The sequence below is a fragment of the Corvus kubaryi genome, unplaced genomic scaffold (assembly GCF_017639235.1).
Source record: "Corvus kubaryi isolate FWS band 111438036 unplaced genomic scaffold, C.kubaryi_AGA036_p1.0 38284, whole genome shotgun sequence".
NCBI lineage: Eukaryota > Metazoa > Chordata > Aves > Passeriformes > Corvidae > Corvus > Corvus kubaryi.
Genome location: NW_024581173.1, coordinates 1 through 11,458, shown reverse-complemented (window position 1 = coordinate 11,458; position 11,458 = coordinate 1). Strand labels below are relative to the sequence as shown.

At 38.2% G+C, this 11,458-nt stretch overlaps 1 protein-coding gene across 5 annotated transcripts; it reads left to right on the top strand.

Annotated features, from left to right (window-relative positions):
- The first annotated feature begins 6 nt into the window (after positions 1-6).
- Positions 7-10,473, top strand: LOC121672145. Of its 5 annotated transcripts, none has more exons than XM_042044672.1 (7): positions 7-269; positions 1,942-2,046; positions 3,736-3,912; positions 5,491-5,652; positions 6,727-6,885; positions 8,131-8,391; positions 9,234-10,473. In XM_042044672.1, the coding sequence occupies exons 1-7, from the start codon at positions 206-208 to the stop codon at positions 9,437-9,439; spliced, it is 1,134 nt and encodes a 377-aa protein (XP_041900606.1). In that variant the 5' UTR covers positions 7-205; the 3' UTR covers positions 9,440-10,473. The 5 variants fall into 5 exon arrangements, with proteins under 5 accessions (XP_041900606.1, XP_041900607.1, XP_041900605.1 ...); XM_042044673.1 differs by having other exon boundaries at positions 3,721-3,912; positions 8,131-8,364; XM_042044671.1 differs by having other exon boundaries at positions 3,721-3,912.
- Positions 10,474-11,458: the final 985 nt, after the last annotated feature.

The window sequence follows — 11,458 nt, the reverse complement described above, 5'->3', positions numbered from 1 at the left end:
GCCAGAAGGAGATACGGCTCCTGGGAAGGACGGGGCAGTAAATTCTCTTCTGTGATTGTAAGGCTGTGAGTAGAGGAGACAGGAGAGCTGAACTGGTGGCAGCAGAAGGCCTTGTTGGTTAGGGCTTCATGGCAGATTTAACACCATCACAGCAGATGTGACCTCCAGTGGCAGTGATTCAGATGATGAAGACTCTTCCGAGGAGATGATGAACCCCACAGTGTTTCCAGTCAGGAGTGTGGCCAAGGATGAGACTGCTCTGAGTACGAGTAAGGAACTTCCACTGTCTTTGGATGGTTTCTTTCTGCTTTTTCCTGTCCTACCTGGTGTTCCTCCTCCTTTGCTGCACATATATTGTTTGAAAATTGGATGGCCTTCTCATCTGCTGTTCCCTTCAGAAATGTCTCTTTTGTGACTTGAAAATTATCTGAGGTCCATATGATTAAAATAATGCCTCTTCTTTTACTACTTAAAATTAGTACCTCAGTTTTATGCTTATTCAAATATTTGCATTTACTCATGATTTTCCAAGAAGAAAAAGTTTATCTTTCATTGTATCAATTTTTTTTAAGTGTTAAAATAATTCTAGTTCATGTTCTATATCCTACAGCTATTCAATAGCAGACTTCCTGTCTGTGGAAGATGCTCAGGTACTATTTGGGAACACCAAACCCCAAGTACCTTTTTCATAGGGAAGTGTCCACAAAACAGTCTCATATTTGCTACCTTCTACACTCTTCCCATGCAGTCTTTTAACATCATCTCATTTGTTTTGTGACCTCAGGTGTCTAGGCATGATCCAGTTATTACATAGCCTTATTTTCCTGGTATGAATAATCCCACCGTGACCATCTGATAACTCTTTTTTAATTCAAAAGCCGTCCGTACCTGAAATAATTTTGTCTAGAAACCAAAAAAAGGCCACATATGAAGGTCAAAACTAAATGCTGTGTGTCGCTGAAGTACACAGTCTGCTACTTGGCTCTATGACCAGGGAATGGCCCCAGCCCTGGGGTTTTTTTTAGCATAGATGTTGCTATGAATGACTATACTCTAATGCTCTTATTTTTACAAATATATTAATCTGATCTATTTCTGTGATTTTATTTAAGTACATCTTAATATGTCTGTTGTCTGTGCTCTTATTTACTCAGCAGTCACTCTTCATGAGCATTTTATTTTTCTGAAGATAGTGCAGTATTTACGTTTTTTCAGCAGTGTTTTCCATTTTTAGTAGAAAATGCAAAATCAGCAATTCATCTTGCTTTGGCACATTTGTGACTTTTTATTTTTCTTCCTCTGCTTTGGATAGTTCTGGTGTTTATTTATCTTTAAGACTCTGCATTTGTAACTTGTCCCACAGGTGTACTGCATTCCATACCTTTGATGGCCTAGTGGTGTCTGCATGTTCCATGGGTGAAAGTGTATTCAGTCTCTGGTCGTAGACTCTTGTGGAAGTTCTGTTTTATCTTTTTAATCGTGTTATAACTTTCTTGACTAATATTGGCTACTTGGTGGTTGTCGTTTTTTTGCTGACCATTGCTTTTTTGCTCAGTCATGGGTATTCTAACATTGTACTTCGTGGGTACTTCTTGAGTACTTAGCAAACATGTTTAACATGTATTGGGACATCTGCCATATTCCTTAGGCTCAGCATATTCTTAAAATGTGAGTTTAAGTGTCTTCAGCTGCTCTAATGGTTTTGCATTACTTCTACTATACATTATTCTTCTGATGGTTGTTTTCCCCATTTTTCTTGGGAAACTTTGCATCTGTCCAATGCAAAGAAAAGAACTGGTTTGATGTGAAGGGATTTGATAAGAAGAGTAGAGAGACTATATCTAGGCTATGCAAGAATTCCCATTTTCCGTCATCTTTATGGCACACACGGACAGTAGATTTAGAGCATAGTCAGCATTGAATCCTCCATTGTCCCAACAGCTGTGGACTCACAACACGAAACACTTCTGGAAATCACCACACAAGATCGTTGGAACCCCACCTTTGCAGACGAAGAGGAGCAGTATCCTAGCTCTGCTAGCAGGGGTAAAGCAATCAAGCATTTCAGATAATACTCAGATTTCTGATATAATTCGGTGAAGTATGACACTCGTGGTGCAGCTGGTTGTAATTCCTAACTACACTTAGTAGTTCAGTGTAATACCTTTACATTATTTGTACTAGAGCCGTCAAAGGTGGCATCTGTAACATTCACCTGTCACTCCAAGTCTATCTTATGCATCCAAAGTTAATTTCTTGCCACTTTTCCCCACATCTCTAGTATTTTTAAGTTTGCCCTGCCAGTAGTGTGCAATAAAACTGAGCAGACTTGGGCTTTCGGTGACCCACCTCAGTGAGAAAAAAAAATCCCTTTTCCCACTTAAAATTTCTATTGTAAAATCTGAAGACAAAAAAGGGAGCTAATGTTTCAAATACAGAGACTGTCCTAAAAGGATAATATACTACCTCCATATGAATGTGATCATTCTGCTACCAGTGTTAGTGCCAGTAGCCAACTGAGATACCAAAACGTTGAATTCTAAAATCCTCTGTAGGCAAAGGCTTACAGAGTGCCTTTTCAAGCTATTTTTGCCATGTCCTTCTGATTCTGAGATTGCTTTGAACAGCAGAAGTTTATATAATTGGCATTAGAACAGGTTCTGTAATCACGCAGAAGTAGTTTTGTAATAACTTTTTTTGGTGGTGAAGTATTGGTAGATCAGTTGTATTCATACATTGATTAATATTAACTCTTTTTTTGGTAAGATAGTATGTAAGTATTACATTTAATTTAAAAATAATGAATTACATTTGCATGAGTGCTCTCTTTATGAATATTTCCTTGCCTGAATGTGAAGATAAATATTTCTCCAGTTTTTCTCTTCTTGGGAAATAGCAAGTTTCTCTGTCTGGTGATTTATGACATATATAACAGGTCCAGCTCATTCTTTGCATTTAATCATGTTCTGATTAAGGACCTCAGCTTTACTTTTAATATACCACTCTTCAAAATGTTTGATACGTAAGGCAGATGTATTTCCAGCTGAGTTCTAATGCTCATGTTAGGGTTATTGATGTGTCTTTTCCAAACCTTCGTTAGAACATCTCTTATGGTGGTGGTGCTTCAGGTGATTTCTGACTGCATCTTCTGCTGTATAAACAACAGAAAGTTAGAGCAAGCAATGAATTAATTTTATTGGTAAGATCTTTAATTAATACAGAGTTCAAAATAAGTATACTTATCTACTTATATGAATCTACTTATTTCATTCATCCAATCTCAGAAGAAATTACAATTTCCTTAGAGCCAGCTTTGTAATTGTGCTATTGAGATACTAACTCAAAAGAGAAAAGCTCATCAGCTTTTTCACTTTAAAAACCCAGAATTCACAAACTCAACAGTTAAGTTAGTATTAATAAATATGAAATAGAGATGCAAGCTGTTGTTTCTATGAGCTCTTCTGCTTCTTGGATGTCTTTTATCTTCCACTGGTCACTGGGATCCTTTCTAGTGCACTTAAATCTTCTGCTGCTCCTGGTGATGCTTTTGTGTGATAAGGTTTCCAAAGGACTTTTGTTTTCTTTCATCTTTCATTTCACATCAAATGCAACAATGACAAGAAAAAGCCAAAACACAAAAGCCAAACACCCTTGTTATGTGGGCCATGATGATAAGGATAATGTGACTGATGTTGGGTATTTTGGTCATTATTGATTCAATCATCATCTTATCAGCACTAGTTACAAGTGAAAATGAAAAACGTCACGGAGCAACCCAGCATCCACTATTTCACAGCGTTCATTCTGGAGGGATCAGTCAAGAACAAAATCCTGCAAGTACCACTGGCAGTATTGAACAACATGAATTTACTACTGCAGGTGGAAGTTATTTTGGAAAGGAAACTTCTACAGGTAATATTACAGGTCACGTTTTAGTAAATTTCCAGGGTTTTCTAAAGATTTAGTTTTAGGATTTTTTACTAATGTTTTTGCATTCTGAGGCCGTAACATGGTTCTGTGAATAAACCTGAGCAATTCTGATACTAATTTTTTTTTTTAATTAGTCTATTCTTCAGACTTCTTCCTGGATGTTTCTCTTCTACTTGTTTTGTAGGTCAAGACTATTAGTAGGTTAATTCTATAACTGTCTCCTGCGTTTTGTGTTGCGTGTCATGCAAGCTTTCAACAAGATATCTACCAGGGTTTTGTCTGTAGGAAACAGAGAAGGTCTAAGTGGAAAAATAATTATATGTGCTGCATTTTTCACTCCTTTGGGAACTGTGTTCACTCCCTTGTTGCAAGTCATTATTGGACCTGGGATTTTTTTTTCCCAGTTTTTGTTAATGGCAGCTACATCTAAAAAAAATTACCTAAAATGTCTACTCATCCATCCTACTTTTGAACTATGGCAGGATGATACTAGTGATGAAGGAAAGAAAACAAAGCATAATGTTGAATAAGAGAGAGGCTTCTCTCTCTCATTGTTTGAATCAATTGAAGCATAAAAGATCAAATTATACTATAAATCTGGTAACTGAAAATTGACATATTTTAATTTCTGATCCTGTGAGCGTACCAAACTTATGAGTAAATGGCAGTTGTGCTGTATTAAGCACTGCCAGCAGTGAATGCACCACAGTCATCATCTGCTCTTGAGGATTATCAAGTACAGATCTCTGACAACTTGTTATACTACACTACTGTAGCAATACATAATGGCCTAATTGCAATTAAAATTGTGACTCGCACTCAGTTGTGGCAAGTTTATTGCCTTTTTCTTTTTCCCCCCTTACTGGGTTGAAGGGGTTAAAAAGGGTTATGCTTCTTACAAGATTTGGGTACTCTTTTGCTGTGACTGTCTAATAAAAACTACAGGTTCATTGATAATGGATAGTGTTTTTCTAAATAACTGCAATATCAAATATTCTCCAGTTGAATGCTGTCTCATTTATTGTGTGCACCATTCACAAATCTGAAGCATGAGCTAACATTCCCCTTTGTCATACTTCCTTGTTTATTTTCTTGGAGATTCTGCAACTAATGAAACAGTGAAATTTTGAGGGGAAAAAATTGGATATAGTCAACACAGTCAAATTCTGCAATTAAAATACTACTGATGGGTCATATCCTTGCAGTTACTGATGCATTTGAGGTTTTCAATCCTGCATCAGTGAATATTGGTTTGATATTCAACAATACGAAGTCAACAGCAAGATTCAGAGAAATTCTTTTGAAAAACAGTAAGGCACCTTGATTCTGAAAAGCATATGCTCAGTTTGAGGAAGGAGTTGGCCCTACTGATGACAGTAGGTAGCTTTTCTAAATATAAACCAGGATGAGAAGCAAATCTACTTTACTTCTCTTTGCCATTAAATGTAGTAGACATTGTGAGCGAGGCCTGTCATAGAGACAAGAACCGAAGAGGAGAATAATATGAGAAATGGATCTTTGTATACTGAGTTCATAATTGCTTCACCATCATCATAACAGCTGTGGTCCCCAGCCACGGGGCCAAACAGAACGACTCAGAGCAAGACCCGTTGGTGTATCCAGGCTGGGACAAGGGAAAGGATTATGCCACACAGCCTGCTATAACGGATAGAGTTATCCCTTCCACAGAGAACAATCATGAAAGAGAGTCTTCCACTACAGGTACTAGTAATAATGTCTGTTATGTGTGTTGCATCACTTCTGTCTCTCAGATGGCCTCTCCTGGAAAGATATTGCATTAACTTGTAGAGAGGAGTAATTACTGATCTCTTAAAATAATGACATAAACTGTAGAGTGATTCATTTTCTCTGTGCTCTGTCTGGATGGTGGTGAGACAGAAGATTTCAATTTTAGCTCCATATAAAACATTTGTTCTTTACTTGCCAACACCACTTCTAGGGCTTTCCCTTCCTTAATGAAGCATAGCTGTGAAACTGCATCCAGCTTGTTACATAAGTTATATTATTTGCTGCTGCCAGACTGTCTTTATCATAAAGTGGAATTAATATTCATGTATATTTGTACATCAAGAAGTTAATCCATTTAATTTGTGAATATTCATCTGGCAAAAGAGTGTTCTTTTCATGGACTTTACCAAAATATTTATCCCTCTGGTTCATTCATAGAATAATGAGAGACAGTAATCTATAGAACTGGCATGACACAGCATCATAATGCAGTCTCATATAACACAGTATTCATAACATCAAAATAAAGTTAAAAAAAACATGGTATAATCTCTTCTTCTGGAGGTCTCCCCTCTCCGTCACTGGGATCTGTGTATGTTGCCAACATCTTGCTCCATCATGCTGAGCGTAGATGTGGAGCTGAAGGGTCGCTCAGAAGCCAGTGACAGTGTGGAGGAAGAAGCAGAGGCCTTCATGTGTTCTTTCCTCTCTGTATTGATACCTGTAATGTAAAACACACTGTAACAGCAAGTGACAGTGTCTAGGAAGCTGAGACTCTGTAGCTAGCCTGGGATGCAGGTCAGGGAATCCTTCTGACTGCTGCCTCTGTGTCTTTCCCTGTGTCTACTGTCCTTGGGGAGCAGTGATGATGTACAGGACACAAGGTCTCACTTCTCTGCCCTTTTTGTGAAAAGGGTAACAGTGTTTTAAGGGGAACAGGAGGCTTGGATGGGATGGAAATGGGAAGGCCATAGCAGCACACACATGGAATTCACAGCTATTAAATAATCTGTGTTTAAACCATCTGTTATTGAACCATCATAACAGCTGTTGCCTCTCCTGATGGTGCCTACCACAAAGACCCAACTCAACCACTTCTGCCTTCGGATAATGCATCAGAAAAGAGCACTGAAGGCATCACGAATCCCACAGATGCCCCCTGGGATGAAGTCCTCCACAGGACCACAGCCAGTATGACTGAAACTGGTAATGACTCTCCTCCGACGGGTACCAGTAAAAATAATGGATTGTACTCATTTCTCATGTCTGGTGTGAAATGAGACATTATTTCTTCTGAAACTGACTTCTTTCCCTGTCTTTCTCATCTTCAAAGTGTGCATTCTTGTTGTGAAATTGCAGTGCAAAGGTTTTTATGATTTTGTTGCATGTGAATATCCCAACAAGAATTCCTGTCTGTTTAAGGATATGTTTTTTCTTGTGTGCCCTGTTTCTTATGTCCCCTGACTTTTCTCAGGTTTATTTTTAACTGAGAAAGCAGTTGCTTTTTGGAAGTGGCTGGTAGTGTAAATGTTTGGTTTTCATATCTGGTCGTTCCTGGTCTTAATATTTAAACATATTCTCTTAATATTGTAAAATTTGAAATAATTTACTGGAGTTTGTTCATGTAGTTCTGCAAGGTTCTAACTTAAATTTCTAAACTCGGCATGTTATCCATTTAAAATTATCCTCATTCAAAATACTGCTTTTTTATTTAGCAAAATAAGATGTATTTTTATGACACTGTAGTTGTTTGGAAATTCTTGTATCTTTTCTTCCTGCATTTTCTAAAGAAGAAATTTTAAGGAAAAATTAGCAGTTATCCTTTAGCTTTTTTCCTTCAAAATCCATTTTCATCTGGATTATTTAATCCTCAACATTTAGGATTCACCAGAGAGCTGTGAAAAGTATAGATTGTGTGGATTATAAATACTTGTGGATTAAAATATAGTTGTATTCTCTATCACCTACTCATGTTTTCTAAATATGAAAGAGATTCTGTAAAGTTTCCCAGTTCACTGATTTCAAACTTTATGAGGTTTGACAGATCAGCTGCAAATATGAAAACCCAAGCATAATTTAGCAATTTGTTCAAATGTTTTAAATTAAGTAATTCTAATCTAATTCCTGTGTAACAACAGGAATTCTTATACTTATTCTGAAAATAATATTGCTGTTTTCTCCCTTCTAAACAGTGTTTACTAGGTATTTTCAAAACTAATATTTTAGGCTGCATTGTGAGTATTAGTGAAGGGACAGACAACCCAAAAAGAGTCTGTCATATATGGAGGATATTCTTTGCTTGTGGCTTTGTTTTGGTTTTTTTTCTTCTCACTGCATACTCTACATGGGCTATTAAATAAAAAGGTAGAGATTACTAAAATAAAGAAGGAGTCATATGTAAGGTGCATTTAAAAAAAATTTTTGAAGTTAACTTAGCCATCATCACAACAGTCACAGCCTCCACTGATGTTCTGGCACCAGAAGACATAACTCTGGAAGCATGGGCACCTCACCTTGTGGTAACAGTTGCTTCCTCTCCTGATGGTGCCCACCACAAAGAGCCAACTCAAACACCTCTGCCTTCGGATGATGAGCCAGGACAGGGCACTGAAGGCACCACGAATCCCACGGATACGCTCAGAGATGAAGTCCTCCACAGGACCACAGCCAGTATGACCAAAACTGGTAATGACTCTCCTCTGATGGGTACCAGTAAGAATAATGGATCATACTCATTTCTCATGTCTGGTGTGAAATGAGACATTATTTCTTCTGAAAACTACTTCTTCCACTATCTTTCTCATCCTGGGGATCTTTATTCTTAGTGTGGACTTGCAGTGAAAAATCTGCCGTAGAATCTGTGGACAAGGCATAAGGGACTCCTTGCTGGTACACTTGGTGGTTTCTGTCCTTTGCTGAAGCATGTTTTCACATGATCTCCTAAATGTTCTGCGAGACATGCACTTTGGTGATTCTGAACCTCCAGCCTCGTCTTCCTTTCTTGTGCATCAGTGGGATCAGGCTGGATATGCTTTGGTCCCATGGCTGGTGTGGTGGAGGTGCTCTGGTAGTTCATCAGATGACTTGCTCCTGTGACTCAGCAGCAGTGCCGTCGCTGGGGAGTGGTGTCCCAGTGGTGAGGGCAGGGCATTCATAGAAGAATTACATCCCTTAAATTCTGCCATCAGTTTCTTACTTCTCCTTCCCTGTGTATTGCCAGGCAAGACTGACACAGGTGAGGCTGCTCACTCCTGAGTTACAGGGTCAGGTTGTTGCTGCTACAGTCTCTTCTTCTAAAGGTCTCCTCTTTCCATCTGTCAGTGGGATCTGTATATGTTGCCAGCATCTTGCTCCAACATGCTGAGCATAGATGTGGAGCTGAAGGGTCTCTCAGAAGCCAGTGACAGTGTGGAAGAAGGAGAGGCTTTCATGTCTTCTCTCCTTCTGTGCTTTGCATGAGGAAGGTGGAGGTGCTTTCTGGCTTGCTGTGGCCCAGGAAATGATGTGGGTGGTGGTTTTGTGAGTGTTCCCTCATCATGCCACCATCATGACAGTCGTAGAGTCCGTGGATGATGTTGACCAAGAGAAAGCAACCAAGGAGCCACTGGCACCTGGCACTACACCTGGAAGGGAAGGTGAAGAAGCAAACACCACAGATGGTTCCCCCGTCCATGGGAAACCTGGAGTTTTTTCAGACATTGAAGACCGTTTCATTCCCTTGCAGACTCCTCTTACTACCAGTAAGAACAATGAATTATAACCATTTTTATTGGTTATAATTTAATATGTTATTGTGGACAATGGCTATTGTCCAAAAATGGGTACTAAGCATAATTGTAAATGGTTGTCATATTAGGATTTTCTTTTTGGGTTTTGTTACTGGTTTTAACCTGCTGGTAAGATGTCATGAAGGGTTATCTCTTTCTGGTAAAAGCATTAGCTAAAAGGCCAAAAAGAGTGTTTTGCAAATAAGCTTTTCTTATATTCTGTTATCAGCACATGGTAACACAACTATTGAGGTGAAGAAGTGTAAACTTCCTGCTCATGTTCATACATTTGTGATAGGATTTTGTCTTTTTTTGCTGGGCACATATGACAGCCATGTAGCCCCAAACTATCTGTCACTTTTTCCCCATCTGTAACCTCTCTACTTTAGCTGAATACGTACAAAAGAAAGGTTATTCTCTGTGACACCATTTTTTCACCAGGTCTATATCCTGTTGGTGTCTTGCCAGTGATTAATTGTAGCTGTTACAGGGCTGTAACTGAGATTTCATTTGTGAACAGCTTTGTTTTTCAAAGGGTTATTCTTCTGATGAAGTTAGTGCAGTTAACAGTGTTTGCTTATTATCCTACATAAAGCCTTTGGTATTTTTTTATGTACGGTCACATGATAATAATACAGGAAATGAAGGGACTTTTCCTTATTCCCAAATGTAGTTTACATACAAATAACCATCCTAACAGTAAGGGATTTTTTCCAAATTCAGCTAATCCAAACACTGTTTTCATGCACTTTCTTGGAAGTTAGTGGAACCACCCCATAGCAGAATTTGGCCAGTGCTCTGTGGACATTCTTTGTACATAAACAAGATTTTGTACCTATATTTTTACAGCATTATACAGAAAACACTTGAAAGCTAATTCCCTTAATAATTAATTCATATTAATTCATATATTGTGAGGTAGAACTTGGGCTAATTGTTTTTTCAAGAATTTTGTATAAACCAGTATATTCAACTCTTAACAAAATTGCCTGGTTATAGTATTTTGACATAGGCATAGCACTATAAATGAAAAATATCTATTTGACAGAATTTTATTGGAAAGCTAAATTTGTTTTTAATAATGTCTTCCTACCAAAACTCATTTCTTGCATTTCACAGGCCCTATTCACTTAATTAATCTAAGCTGCCTTCTTAATTTTATGTGCAGACATTACACACTATGAAAAAATGTTTTATACCTTTCTGTTTTGAGCACATAAAACCTGTAAGAACTGGTTTCAGTCTTTTTCAGTGTGAATATCTGCATTGAATCTTTGCATTGTCAGTGCCCTGGCAAAAGGCTCAGAAGGCCATTTTCTCAAAACTCTCCCTTTTTTCATTTACCTTCTCTTGTGCTTTTTAAGAACACAGTATATGGGAATCACTAAGACACTGCCACTGTCGTCAAAAAGTTTATTTATTGAAGGGTTCATTCCTTTGTAATGGTGCCCCATATATGTGAAATGGAATGGAAAAGATTCATTAATGTATTGTTAAGGGCCTTCTCTGATCAAATGAATGGTTTGATGTACTGTACCATTTTGTTTCACTTGCTTTTTGTCTACAGCAATGTTTAAGCTGTGGTCAGACAACACACTAAGGGTCCAAGTCTCCATAGAATAACAAGTCAGTCCTCTGAAGGAGCACAAAAAATAACTGTCCATAAAGAGAAAAAAATCTAGTATGTTACCAAAATGAAATGTAGAGAGCTTTTGAGGATCCCTCCCTGCCACTTGAAAGCACCTCCCCAGAGCCAGAACAGCAGGGAATGTGGCTGAACCTTGCTTCTTCTTCTTAGTGCTCAGGGGAAGAGCAAATGTAGCAGGTTTCCAAGCACACAAATTTTAATAAATGTCTGAATGCCTTTCTAAGGGGTTTTGTGGAGGAGAAGCTCTGGCATTTTTCAAAGATGATATAAAGCACTTAAAAAAAATAATCTGCTGAGATGTAGTGTAGACAAGTTACTAGGCCTCTCTTGGTCAGCTTTCTTTGGCTCTAGATCCAGACTCTTC